The sequence below is a fragment of the Equus przewalskii genome, chromosome 25, assembly GCF_037783145.1.
Source record: "Equus przewalskii isolate Varuska chromosome 25, EquPr2, whole genome shotgun sequence".
Lineage (NCBI taxonomy): Eukaryota > Metazoa > Chordata > Mammalia > Perissodactyla > Equidae > Equus > Equus przewalskii.
In genome coordinates this window covers 38,324,049-38,338,399 of record NC_091855.1, presented here as the reverse complement: position 1 = coordinate 38,338,399, position 14,351 = coordinate 38,324,049, and the positions used below count along the sequence as shown (strand labels likewise).

The following is a 14,351-nucleotide window of genomic DNA, read 5'->3' as shown; positions in this document are numbered from 1 at the left end:
CCCATGCTCAAGGGTAATTACGTTTATGACGCACCTATTACTCATATCTTACTCTACAGTTTTCAAAAGACTTTCTCACGTTATCCACTTCCATCCTAGGAACGCTTTCCTTGGGTAAATCCAAAGATCTGGGCAAGCGTGCATTTCGCTGATTTCGGAGAGGGGTGCGGTGGCTCTGCAGTTAGGCCCTTCTGGTTAAGTTTGCACCCTAGCTAGTTTGACTCCCTGACTAGCTGTGTGACCTTGAAGGCTAAGGTCACATCTTTCTGAGACTTCCTACCTAAGAATTCCTACCTTGAAAAGTTGTGATCGAGCTTACTATCATATTGTATTTGTGTCAAGCATAACAGTTATTATCTATGTTAACTTTAAAATTTTTAATACAGTTATGAGTTGCTTAACAATGGGGATACATTCAGAGAAACGCGTCGTTAGGTGATTTCATCATTGTGTGAACATGATAGAGTGCACTTACACAAACCTAGATGGTACAGCCCACTACACACCTAAGCTGTATGGTGCCAACCATGGGACCACCATTATATATGCAGTCCGTTGTTGACCGTAATGTCATCATGTGGCACATGGCTGTATTTGATTGACAAGTATTAACATAATATACATGTGGATTGTTAGACCTGGACAAATGGGTCAAATCTGAAAAAGAACTTGAATTTAGAAATTTGAAAAAGAAAGTTCTTCCGCTGGTATAATTATACTAAAAGTTTCACTTACTTTGTCTAAATTAGAAGCTTAAACAGGAAATGGTTATACTTACCAATAATCCTCTGCTTTGCTTGTACTCTTTGAGGATATTGTTGATATTTTCCACAAATCCTGTTTGGGCAACCCATCGAATGTTAAAATTCTCCTTCACAAGGAGTGCTTCCATTCTCAAGTGGACCAGTAAATGGTCAAGACACTCTTGCTAAGAGATAAAGGAATAGCAGTGATTTGTCTTTTTTCCCCTTCATTTTTATGGTTATAACAGACCAAAATCCACTGCAGTTATTAAAGAAAAAATACATACATTCACAAAACAGGAAAGTCAACTAATCCGGTACTAAGCATGGACACAGCACCCACTGGGATACACTGTGACACTTCTAAACTCACCCCACAGCCACTTCCTCACGACAGTAGCAACCTGGTTCTCATCATTAGACATGCAGCTCAAAGAAGAGGAATATACTGGAAGTCTAAGTATGGGTTTCTGTATAAAAAATTTTAATTGTATCTACTTTTTGAATAGTGTAATCTCGTGGTTCAAAATCCAAAGGAACAAAAAGTATAGAGGAAAACGCTCCCTTTGACTGCCATCGCTACCCACCAGTTCTGCTTCTCAGAGGCAACCAATGACATCACTCCTTTCAGAAACGTTCGCAAACGCACTGTTTTGATGCAATTTATTCCTAAAAAGAATTCCATCCCAAAGCAAGCTCGAATAGCCCACTGCATGACAAAAACTACTGGTTTTTGCTGTAACAGAATCAGAATCTCAACCTCTCGTTTAAATTTTAGAAAGAGGTCAAGAGAATACACCCAGTGTTTGTACAGCATTTTACATATTAAACAGCTTTCAATACATTTTCAACCAAGACCTCCGAGGGTCTTTCAGAAAAGAAAACAGGCTCAGGCTGCAGAAGAGAAGAGTAAGCTGCTTGAGGTTAGACATCTAGTTACAAAGGAGGAGCTGAAGGTGAGCTTGGAAGCCAGGTATTCCGGCCCCAAATCTCTCAAGAACCAAAACATTTAGGAAAGCAGCAGAAAAAAGAATCTCTAATATACTAACTGTTAAGTCCTTGGTTAGGAAAGCATTTTCTTTGGGTATTTTCTGGATTTTCCCAGGGCCAGTACTTTTACTGATGCACTGTTAGAGAAAAATAGAAATGTTATTTGGTTTACTTGTAAGATTTTAATATAAAATTTCTCAAAGGAATGTAAACATAACTGAATACAAAAGAAAATTTGCAAAGTAGAGGGGAGTGCACTGAGGGTATTCACTGGTTTATTTGTTCAGTGCACATTTAAGGATCACCACGGCATGCCAGGGCCTGGAGAGAGGAGAAAGGTCTCATCCCTGGCCTCCAGGAGCTCCCAGTCTGAAAAGGGAGACAGATGCATGTACACAGAACTGTAAGGTCTGCAGCTCAGCAAAGGGGATGCTGGGAGTACAGGAGAGAGGTGACCGGCCTGTGCGGGAGGGGGGCGGGAGGTGGGAAGGAGGCAGGGAGGGTGCAGAGGAAGGTATCTGAGCTGAATCTTAAAGACAGCGGGAGTGGCCGGGGGAAGGGCCCAAGAAGGCTGCACTCACCAGGTAGCTGGGCTACAGGTGACAGGTGGCTTTAGCCAGAGTGGCCTGGACTGGAGAGGGAGCCCTCACAGGCCTGGAGTTCCTGGAAGCCGCCAGTAGCTCTGGTGAACCTGACCATATCAAAACTTGGGGGCAAGTGTCCACAGCCACATTGTAGGATCCCGGTGTGTGATGTGTGTGTGTCTGAGCCCTACAGTGGCCTTTCCTGCCCCGCTCTGTGCATATCCTGGAGAAAGGCCATTTTGGGTTGTAATTTCCCAACACATCCTGCAAAGTGCAGATAGCGAGTTTGGTTTTAAGGATATTCTGTTTGAGGAGTCCCCCGTCTCATGAGCACTCCTGATTCCATAACTATAGTTTGCGGGGGCAAAACAATTTAAGAAATGCCGTCAAGTCTGGGATGAAACAGCGGTACCTTGACAAAGTCTTCCAGGGTATGAACAGATTCGTCCACAGCAACCAGGTAACGAACCTTCGGCACGTGGTCTATGACGTTCTGTATCACACTGCAGATCGACAGGGACAATCACCACCGGAGAGGAAAAGCAGAAGAGAGGCAGTGAACTGAATTCCCTGACCAGCACCCTGGGGGGGCAGGCACGGTGCCTGGTGCTTTAGGAAGTTATCTCAGTCCTCCTCCGACAAGGCCAGGGCTGGGATGATGGGCCGCCCTCTGCAGATGAGGAACCTGCTCAAGAGTTAAGTGACGTTTCTTGGGTGGAGGAGTTATTGGGAAAGTCAAAGCCAGATCCATCTGGCTCCACATTTGTCTAGTGTACTGCACAGGGGACCTGACCTCCAACAGGGCTTCAGTTTGTCGACACAAATAATCCATAATCAATCTATAAATCAAAATTTATTATGAGCCAAATCTGAGGACTAGCCCGGGGTCTTCCTTCCCCAAGGAAGGAAGGGCACCAGAGAAGTGGGGTGTACAGAATGGTTATATACCATCTTGGAACAAAGAGCACGCATCACCTATGACAGGAATGTCCCTTTTACAGTAGTCACGAGATTGCTTTGTTGGCACAACAGATTGGTGGACAAAGATCAGTGGTCACAAGGTGAGCACAGCAGGTCAGTAATTAATGCTTAGTTTAGGGAGAGATGTTTATCCTAAAGGAAATGCTGATACGGGGGAGGTTACACCCCTATCTTTAGGGGCATCCTTCTTGTCTTTGGGACACAGTAAGTATTTAAAGCAGATGTATAGTTGGCCTCGTGGCGCAGCGGTTAAGTTTGCACGTTCCGCTCCTCGGCGGCCCAGGGTGTGCTGGTTCGGATCCCGGGTGTGGACATGGCACCCCTTGTCAAGCCATGCTGCGGTAGGCATCCCACATATAAAGGAGAGGAAGATGGGCACCGATGTTAGCTCAGGGCCAGTCTTCTTCAGCAAAAAGAGGAGGATTGGCAGCAGATGTTAGCTCAGGGCTAATCTTCCTCAAAAAAATAAAAAAATAAAAATAAAAATACAACAGATGTACAATGCATGCTCAACAGGTCACATCAGGCCCTTTTGGAAAAACAAGATCAGGCCAAATTAGTTTGAAAACAAATGGCTTCCTCATATACTCCAATATATCCTACTGATTGTCATTTGTTTATCAAGTTTATGAAGTCTGTCCACCAGAGGCTCGTTTATGTCTCACAACAGCGCTTTGGGGCAGGTGTTTCACAAAGTAAGACGCAGATTCAGAGAAGCCATGGCTCTGTCAAGGGACCGTGCAGGGAGGGGACCTGAGGTTTCCCACCCTGGAGTAACAACGATTACCAACATGTCTGAGTGCTTAACTCTGTGTGGGGACCGTGCTAAGGGCTTTGCAGGTGTTATCCCATTGAATTTCCACAACCACCCCATCAGGTAGGTACTGTTGTTATCCTCATCTTACAAATGAGAAAATCGGACAGAGAGGTTAAGCAACTTACCCAAATTCACACAGCCAGCAAGAGACAGAGCACGGATTTGAATACACATGAAAGAATTCCAGAGAGAAACAATAATGACAAGAAGTCTATCATGAGGACTGTCAACTCTACCTCCATTTTAGCTTCCTTCTCAGCAAAATGAAAATAAAACAAATGTACACATCTAAATGTCCATTTATCATTTAATTTATTTTAATTTCTCAGAACATTTCAATTTTTTTGCTGCTTTCTTTGTTAAATATTTGACAATCTTCAAAGAAACCTGTAGGAAAAAATGCTACCGAGAGGGGCCCTGGGTCCTTCTGAAAGGGAATAACTGAACTCTCTAATTTATCTGTTTGGAAGTAAGATGTTAAGGACCAGTGCTAAGTATTGTGTGTTAATAACGTGAAAGATTCGTTCACATCTTTGAAACCTGACAAGGTCATAATGTAAAGTCTCTGCAGAACAGAAGGGTGCATTTCGGCCCCCACGTCTGGGGTAGATGCTGCCTGGAGCAGGTCTAGGTTTCTGTGGAGTTCGAAGCTTATACAATTCAGGGGATCTTTCTTTAAGAAAAATTATAAAAATTTAAGTTTAGGGCCTTGGAAGAGACCCATGCAGGTGAAAGGTCCTGAAGTTTAAGCTTTATTGTTCCCCAGTAAATCTGTCAATCTGCCTGGGGTTGTGACTAATTTACTAGAGGCCAGTGGATGAGAGGAAGAGTGGGATCTAGAAGCCAGAATCTCAGGGAAGAGCTGAAACTGCTTCCCCGCAGGGGATGAGTGGTTGAATGAAGCCCCGGGAACGGGTCGCGTAGAGCTGACAACCACAAATAAAGAGAAGCATCTCTTGGACCTAGTGTTTGAGGCAGCGTCTGCAAAGGAGAAAGGGTCTCCGGACCTGTCTGGAGCACAGAGCTGGGATAATCTACGAGCGTGAAAGAGATGTGTTAACTTTACCTACAACTGCCCAAAAAACCTTCAGGTTTAGAGCTCGCCATCTCATTTCTGGAATTTAAGTTGGTGAGCTGGACATATCAATCTCATTTAGGACAGAGGAATAAGAAACTAGGTCCCCAGGACTCACGTAACAAATTCTTTTCCAAAATTGGAAGACATGCTACTCTGCTAAAGCTGATAAACTTTCTAAAAGATGAACCTGAACTTATCATCAGAAGTGGAGATTTTAGATGATGGACGCTATCTCATCAGATGCAAAAGAGAGACAATCACAGTACCTTCTGCATAGGGTAGTTGTGAAGAACAAACACAGTAATATATGTAAGGGTCTCGGCACTTGGAAAGTGCTCAATAAATGTCATTAATCAATTCATTCTAGAAAGTCCCATCTCCGGGAGAATGCTTACCCTGCTAGATCAAGAACATGAATTGCTGGAATCACGTTTGTTCCATCGCCAAAAACTGGTAATGCAGGAACGTCACCCAACCAAGCTATCTAAAAGAAAGAAAAGCAGAAGCATGTTTTCCCCAGTCATATGTGTCTGACTACTACAGCTCACATCCAGGGCCATAGATCCATCTATCTGACGAAGTCATCGCCTGTAGGAGATGCTCTGTAAATCAGTCCTGAGGAGATTTAGTTGCCCATCCAATTCTATTATGAGAAATAAAGGGTAACCTCGGTCTGAAATGCTTTTCAAGAAATCTATAATCTCATCAGCTATCTCTAGGCGTCATCGGCATGTTATCTACACAGAGAGAAAATGCTTTCATATGCCTGATGTCTTTAATTCTCGCAAAATCAAATTCTCACAGAATTAAATTAAATTTTAAAATTATCCCCACTGGCAGTGGGTAATGATCATCAGTTTATGGATGAAATGCTTAGTAGATAAAGTACCCCGTGGGAGGTTGCATTTCTACTAAATCCCTGAGTCTGGATTTGAACTCTGATCTTCAGAGTCCAGATCCTTGTCTTTTCCCTTCATTAAGTATTTCAGTAAATAAACTGACAGTCTGGATATTGTTAAACTGTCATGTACTAGATTATGTAAATTGCTTTTAAAGAGTGAAAGAGGTAGGGGTGGGGGCCAGAGCTGACCACTGAATCTTCTAAGATGTTTTGGACTGTGGGAAACCATTTAAGGGTTTTAAGCAGTGAAGTGACATCATTAGATTCGCTTTTGTCACCTTGTGAAGGATGATGGGAAGTAAGAGTCTTAATGGGGAGATGGAGGCCATGACAGCTGTGCGGAGAAGTGATGGTTTAGCCTAGCATGTGGGTGGGGAGTTGAGGCAGTGATGTTGGAGAGAAGGGAGATATTGAGGAGGCTAGTTCTATAGGACTTGGGGATTTTGTGATGGATGAGAAAGAGGGAGGAGTTGGGTTCCGGCTGGTGCAGCCGGCTGGAGGTGGTCCCAATTTCTGAGATGGGGCCCTGGAAGAGGAGCAGGTTTGAAGGTATCTGTAGGTATAGTTTGGATTTATGAAAGACATCCAAAGTGAAATGCTGCATAGGTAGCTGGATCTACAGAGCAAGAACACAGGAGAGAGAGCCCCACTGGAGACTTATGTTTGAGAGTCATTGGCACCAGTCATGGGTGTGAACAGTCCAAACCAGGAAAAGAGTATAGATGGGGAAGACAAGAGGCTCTAGGGCAGAGGCATGAGAATGTCAACATTCCATGGTCAGCTAGGTAAGGAGTTGCTGAGAATGGACAACGAGAAAGAGCTTTCTTTAGCTCACGCTCTTCAGCTATCATATCTCTTATACCAAAAAATCCAACCAACCAACCTTTTCTTGACTACACTTCTTCTAACTCCTGCCTTCTTTCTCTGCCCCACTTTACAGCAAAATTTCCTCAAATTTCTTCTCTACTCTCACCATCCCCACTTCCTCTCTTGCCATTTCCTCTTGAACCTACACACATCAGGCTTTTGTCCTACCCAGTTCCCAAAAAATCCCGTGCTCAATTCTCAGGTCTCACTTGACTTGATTATCTGCAGTATTTGACACAGCTGGTCATTCTTTCTTTTTAGAAACACTTTCTTCACTCAGCTTTTTCAACACTCTCCTCTTGTTTTTCCTCTTACCTCCCTGGGTGCCCCCCTTCTCAGCCTCCTGTCCTGGTTCCCTCCCATCTCCTTGTAATCTCCAAATATTGAAGTGTCCCAAGACTCAGCCCTCAGATCCATTCTCTTCTCCATATTTACTCTCTAGGCGATGTCATCCAATCCTTTGGCTTTAAATACAACACGTATCTGATGGCTCCAAAGATTCTCTCTCTAGTCTTGGCCACCTCCATGATCCTCAAATTCATATGTCCAACTCCCCACTCAGTATCTACACTTGGACGTCAGCCATCTCAAACCTAAAAAGTCTAAAACTGAACTTCCCACTGCATACCATGCCCTAACCTGTTCCCCATCTCAATAAATGGCAACTCCATACTTCCAGTTACTTAGACCAAAATCCCTATAGCTATCCTTTACTTTCTATCATCCTTACATCCAATCTTTGAACCAATCCCATTGAATCTACCTTCAAAGTATACCCCAAATCTGAACAATCTTCAGTATCTCCATCATTCCCACCCAGGTCTCAGGCACTACCCTCCTAACTAGTCTCCCTGCTTCTGCCCTTGCCCCACTACAATACATTCTCAACACAGCAGAAGATAGTTATTAAAACTTAAAGATTATGCCACTGCTGGGCTCAAAATAGTCTAATGGTTTCCCAAGCCACTGGAATAAAGCCAAAGTCTTCACAACAGGCTACAAGTCTGGGCTCGATCTGACTCCTCCATCACCTCTTTGACTCCCACACTTTAGCCACATTGGTCTTTTTGCTCTTCCTTCACACAGCCGGTACATTACTGCCTCAGTTCTTCACACTTAGAGTTCCCACCGCCTTTCCCCAGAAAGCATATGAGCTAGCCCCCTCACGGCCTTTCACTTTCTGCTTAAATGTCGCATCATCAGAAAGGCCTTCCTCCACCGCCATATATAAGATAGAACCTCCCAACCCTACCCCTGGCACTTTCTCTCCACCTTTCTCTGCCTTGTTGTTTTCCATTTTACTTTTCAACATCTGAAATACTCTACATTCCCTGGCTAGTTTGTTTGTTATCTATCCCTCGCTCTTCTCCACCCCTCTGGAATGTAAGCTCCAGAAGTGCAGGGACCTCATTATGCTATTGGATTTCCAGTCTCTACAGTGGATTCAGGCACGTGGCAGGCACTCGGGAAACATTTATCTCATGAATGAAAGGAGATTCATCTTTTTCTTTATGATTCTGAGAGTGGTGAATACAAGTTGCCAATAATGGGAAAGAAAAATAGGTGGTTATGGTCTACATCCATATGTTCCTTAAGCATCTGCTGTTCTACTGGCCTACCCACATCTAGAAGCAATCAAAAATATCTCCGAGTTGTATAACTTTACTGTAAAACACTTAAAAAAACTCCTCATAGTCACTGAAAAGTCATACCTTGAAAAAAGTATGTAAGATGCCTCCTTCCAGTCCATACTGAAGTCCAGCAGCAACTACGTAAGTCACGAATTTTTTGGCCTATTCAATAAAATACAGGGGAAAAGCTAAATGTAATAGTATCGATCATATTGAACCAGATTATTTTAGTGGTTAAAATGAGCACTTTAGGAAGTCTCATCACCCCATTCGGGTTGCTAAGGTATTGTTTAGGATAGAAATAGAATCCCTTAGAGGGGGAATCAACACCACCCGCACATCCAGGATGCCTCTGACCACTGTTAAAACTAATTGGGACCCTTAATTAAATGAAAGCCAGAGTTAATTATTTGTGAAGACTTAATGCGTCTAAGCACTATGCTGGGCCCCCAGGGGAAAAGGGAGATAGAAAAATCCGTCCTTCCATGATGATCTTTAATTACCAGTAGGGGAGGTGGACATACGTAAAACCAAGGAGTTTAGTAATGGGCCTTAATACAAGGATTTTAATTGACATAGAGTGTTCACTTCATCCAGGGGGAGTAATTTAGGGGCTGGGAGAATCTACATCGATGTTTAACTATTTTAAAAAGTCATCATGGGGCTGGCCTGGTGGCATAGTGGTTAAGTCTGTGCACTCCGCTTCAGCCACCTGGGGCTCGAAGGTTCGGATCCTGGGCGCAGAGCTACACACCACTCATCAAGCCATGCTGTGGCAGCATCCCACATACAAAATAGAGGAAATTGGCACAGATGTTAGCTCAGGGCCAATCTTCCTCACACACACACAAAAAAGTCATCAGGTACTAGCATCTACACTGTGGGGAAATGGGCTTTTTCGCATGTTGAAGAGCTTCAGGCAGAGGTAAGACTTAGCCATACCTGGGCATTGATTCTTCCGCTTTAACGCCCTCCTCCCTCATAACCCAATAACCATGTGGCTTCAATGGTGTTTAATTTAAAAATCTAGAGGGAGTTGGTGTAAAGGTTGGTGCAATTCTTTTCTGGTCTGCTGCTGTGAGGTCCAAGTATAGAAGGTGCAATGACCAACAGAGGTCTGTTTAGGTTCTATTAGACATTTGACTCACAGGCCACCAGAGGCCGCCTACTTCAGATCAGATTTTTTATCTTTGGTGAATTATATTGGGAATTGAATCTTATCTGAGGAAGTGACTTGTGAGTCTATGCTTGTGTGTGATTGATCTCTTCTTGCTAACCCATCATCCAATTAAAACACTGTAGTTGGCGTCAGAAGTAGAATTACGGATAAAGACCCGCCCCCCCCACACCTTCACCACGATGACTAGATTTTGGAAGGTTAGATGTTGGTAAGTTGAAGAGATGAATGATGAACTGAGGATGGAGCTCAAGTCAAGTTGGAAACCCCATGGGATGAGAGAACTAGGCTCAATGAGTGGGGTTTTTGAGGAGTGACTCTATTGCTGTAATTGATCCACATTCCTCCACATCTACACCAGTGGGTGAGCCAGGCAAGGGCAAGGTGCCCCAGTTCCCAGGCTTTTCCTAACTGCACTAGGTAAAGTGACAACAGAAGACCCCGAAAGGGATGTGAAAAGCCTCTGGGCTTGAGGCCCAGCCAGATGGGCATGCAGTGGCTTTCCGGGAAGAAACGAGATGACTGCTGAGGTTTTAGAAGGAGGCAAGGGTGGGAGAGTGTTGCTGAGAGATGAGGAGGCTACAAACCCAGGGGAATAAAACAGAGGCCAAAGATTTTAAATGTGGGTGAGGGGAGGGCAAAAAAGTACTAAATGCTCTGTCTTGGCTCACCTTCCCCAATAAAATCGTTAAGGAGGAAACTGATTGCAGTTCAAAATTTTTAATTGTGAGTAACTCTGTTTTGGTATGTGCCGAATCTTTTCCCTTATGGCTTACTCTGAGCTGGGACTACAATTTGGACAAAGGCACTGGGAACTAAACTGGCTACGGGTGGGAACCAGATGTTTCTCACTTTATTTAAATGGATACATACAATTTCTGCTCTTACCAAGATAGCGTGAAGGAGGGCCGCTGAGTGTTCTCTCCCTGGGAGCCCAGGGGCTGTTTTCTAGAAGTGGAGTAGAGGGCTTGAGAGAGGGATGGTATGGAGTGCTACGCCCCAAGGCAGTAACTTGTCCAAGCAGTTGCTTCCTATGACTTACATGGGCAATGAGGAATAAAATACTAGCATCTGCATAGTCAGCGTCTAAAGGGGAAGGCCAAAGTCTGGCAGGCTTGTTTGAATTTTGGTGAAACCATATCCCACATTTGGATATGTGGGGTTACAGGGCCATAAACACCAAGTTACGGGGAAGAAATTTATTTTTCTTTTCCGTAGTAAAGTTAACAAAAACCCCCAAATTGGGGATACATAGATTGAACATTTTAGTCTAATCAAGGTTACAGATATTTGTACTAGACCTTTCAATGATTATTCTCTACTTGCTTGAGAAGAAATCCCCTAAAAGTATAGCACTAACTGATGGATTATAGTGTTAAAAGATAAACTGAGGCATATTCAAACTTTTAAGAGTTTATTGGAGCAGAAATTGATTCAAATCGGTCGCATCCAATCTAGCCAATAGAAAGGAACCCTGACGAGCTGTACAAAATGAAAGACTTTCACAGGCAGAAAGGAGCAGGAACAAGGAAGTTATGCTAGACAAAAAAGCGAGCTGGTTATTGCAAAGTTACTTCCTTTTAGGGGATGGCGGGGTCCATCAGGCAGATTGCCTCTCATTAGGGCTGATCAGGTGATTCCTGATTGACTAGCTTGAGATTCCATTTCTGGGAGAGGTGAAACTGTGATTAAGTTAAATCTCAGTTTGGTAACGTGGGGCTTAGCATAAGTGACTCCATTTTGGGCCTGTTGTCTTCTGTGTGTAAATAAAACATAAACATACAATTGCAATTCCAATGTGTCATAATTCAGACACAGGTGTCTTTTATGAGTTGAGTCTTATGGGACCCATACAATGTAAAAACTATATGGCCAGCAGAAATTATTCTACATTAACTACTATTAAGTTGGAAAGTCTCTGATAATTTTTGGTGTTAACTCTCCATTGGCCTTTGATAATTCAGTCTAGCAAGTTACTGAGACCATGAATATTTGTATTTATGTAAAGATATAAAAAAAATGGTGTTAACCTCTAAAGCTGCCATTGACTAAAGATAAATAATAATACTGGCACTCGGGATCAATATTGTGATTTATAAGAAATATACACTTGACCTCCATCCCTGTTTCTGGCACAGAGCTTCTAAAACCCTTGGAATTTCCTAAGCAATGAGAATGATAAAGGTCTCTTTTGTTACATTAATAAGGTGACTTTTGGACCCTCACCTAAGGATGGGGGCCGGTTGCCAGAGGAGACAACCTGTGATTAGAGGAGTGGAACTTTCAGTGGCCCCCCCCTCCAGAGAGGGCAGAGAGTGAGCTCAATCCTCAATGGCCAATGATTTAATCAATCATGCCTATGTAACGAAGCCTCCATAAAAACCCAAAAGGCAAAGGTTCAGAGATCCGAGTTGGTGAACACGTGGAGATTTGGGAAGAGTGGCATGCTTGGAGACCATATGGAAGCTCCCTGCCTTTTCTCCATACCTAGCCCTATGCACCTCTTCGTCTGGCTGTTCCTGAGTTATATCCTTTTATAATAAACCAGTAACCTAGTAAGTAAAATGTTTCTCTGAGCTCTGTGAGCTGCTCTGGCAGATTAATTGAACAGGGGTCGTTGGAACCTCCAATCTATAGGCATTGGTCAGAAGTACAGGTGACAACCTGGGCTTGCTACTGGTATCTGAAGGGTGGGCAGTCTTGTAGGACAGAGCCCTTCACCTGTGGGATCTGATACCATCTCCAGGTAGATAGTGTCAGCATTGAGTTGAATGTAGGACACCTAGCTGGTGTCTAAGAATTGCTTGGTGTGGAAAACAGCCCCCTGCTCCCACACACACACATTGGAATTGGGTCCAGAACCTTTATAAGAAAAATGAAGTCCCTCTCTTCTGCTCCAGGTAATACAGTAGATTAAAAAGTCTAAAATTTATCCTACTACAAACACCTAGAAATGCCAAATAAAATGCCACCAGTACCCTTCTACGTATGGTAGAATTCTCAAGAAAATAAGAGACCCCCCCCAGGGGCCAAAAAATAGAGGAGTGAAAACAAAAGTGGTGGAGCTGACGGGGTGGCAGCCCTGGGAAGTCCATGGTCTCTTAATCTGGAGGATGGGTGAGTTTTTAAACCCATGTGGGTAGAGGAGACACAGCATTTGGTGTGGTGGGGTTTGGAGTTGGACCACAACAAAGAAGGATCCATTCATAACAAAAGAGTGAAGTAGAAAAAAAATCCACCCTGTGGCAGAGGGAGGCAACAAGAAAACATGTCAAACCCAGACAGGGTTCTGGAAGGAGAAAAGAAAGCTCCTTTGAGACTTCTAACCTTGGCCTTGGCCTTCTCAAGCGTTTGTCTTTCAAATTTAAATTACCTGCTTAATCCAGGGATCCGAGAGCCAAAAACTTAACACCTGGCAACTTTATAAAGGCACATACAAGGTCCCCCCACTCCCTGGAAGGACCTTTCCCGTCCTTTAAAGCCCCAGTAAAGGGATACCAGCTGGGACGGGGGTGGTAACTTCACAGTAACAGACGAGTGCTGATTCGAGATCACGGTTGTGCCCATTACAAACTGCAAGGTGCATTCTCAGTGTGAACTCTCATTTCTTACTGACCGCCATGAATCTGGAAGGTGCCTGATGCATCAATAAACTTGAGACTCTGATGGCAGCACTTTGGGAAGACAGACGGACGGTGCACCGGCCCACTTTTTCCTAAGAACTCATTTACATGAGGTTTTTAGGGGGGATGGTGAGCTATAAAGAAATAGATGCTGACAATTTAAAGAGCTGCTATTTTTTAAAAAATCCATGTTAAATTACAGGTCTATGTTTAAATTGGAGTTTTATAAATCACAAGAAACTACATTCATTGAAAGAAACTTTAGTTTTTTTTGTAATTACAAAAACTTACTGAAGATGAACTCATAAACCAAAATTACAAAATGTATGAGGGAACAATGCACCACGAGCGAAATGAGACTTGCATTACCTTTAGAAAATAAATTAGCAGAGATTAGAAAATAAGTATGTTTAAAATGATGAAAAAAGTTAAGAAATGGAAAACAAATGAACAAGATGATGACGATGATCAACAGGCAGGTGGTAGAGCAAGGAATGAAGAAGAGCAAGAGAGAAGGTGGTTGACTAAGGTCGAACAAGGCAGAGAAAAGAATTGAGCACATCTTAGCCTCCCTGCCTACTTCATTCCTTCGAGCCTGAGTCAGGCTGAGCTGGGAGGAGAGAAGTTTAAAATTAAATGATAGACTGATGGTTTTAGTAGTAAACTCGTCTGAGTCTTCATAAGAACTAGAAAAGGCTTTATTAACACCCAAGAATGGTCTGAAAAGCTGTGGACTTTGCTAGAGATATTGTTCTAGTGGCAATTATTAAGAAAAATTTAGGGGCCGGCTCCGTGGCCGAGTGGTTAAGTTCGTGCGCTCTGCTGTGGTGGCCAAAGGTTCAGATCCTGGGCACGGACATGGCACCGCTCATCAGGCCATGTTGAGGCGGTGTCCCACATCCCACAACTAGAAGGACCGGCAACTAAGATATACAATTATGTACGGGGGCGGGGCGGGG

The 14,351-nt window shown here is 43.5% G+C and overlaps 1 protein-coding gene across 2 annotated transcripts in view; it reads right to left on the bottom strand.

Moving 5' to 3' along the window:
• Positions 1-14,351, bottom strand: part of AK7 (adenylate kinase 7) — a 59,625-nt gene that overhangs the window by 20,349 nt on the left and 24,925 nt on the right. For both annotated transcript variants that reach the window (XM_070594630.1, XM_070594631.1), the window contains exons 6-10: positions 8,674-8,754; positions 5,589-5,677; positions 2,730-2,820; positions 1,793-1,870; positions 779-928 (exon numbers count right to left, since the gene is read on the bottom strand). In XM_070594630.1, the coding sequence (XP_070450731.1) occupies positions 779-928; positions 1,793-1,870; positions 2,730-2,820; positions 5,589-5,677; positions 8,674-8,754 (489 nt within the window). The remainder of the gene's footprint in view (positions 1-778; positions 929-1,792; positions 1,871-2,729; positions 2,821-5,588; positions 5,678-8,673; positions 8,755-14,351) is intronic.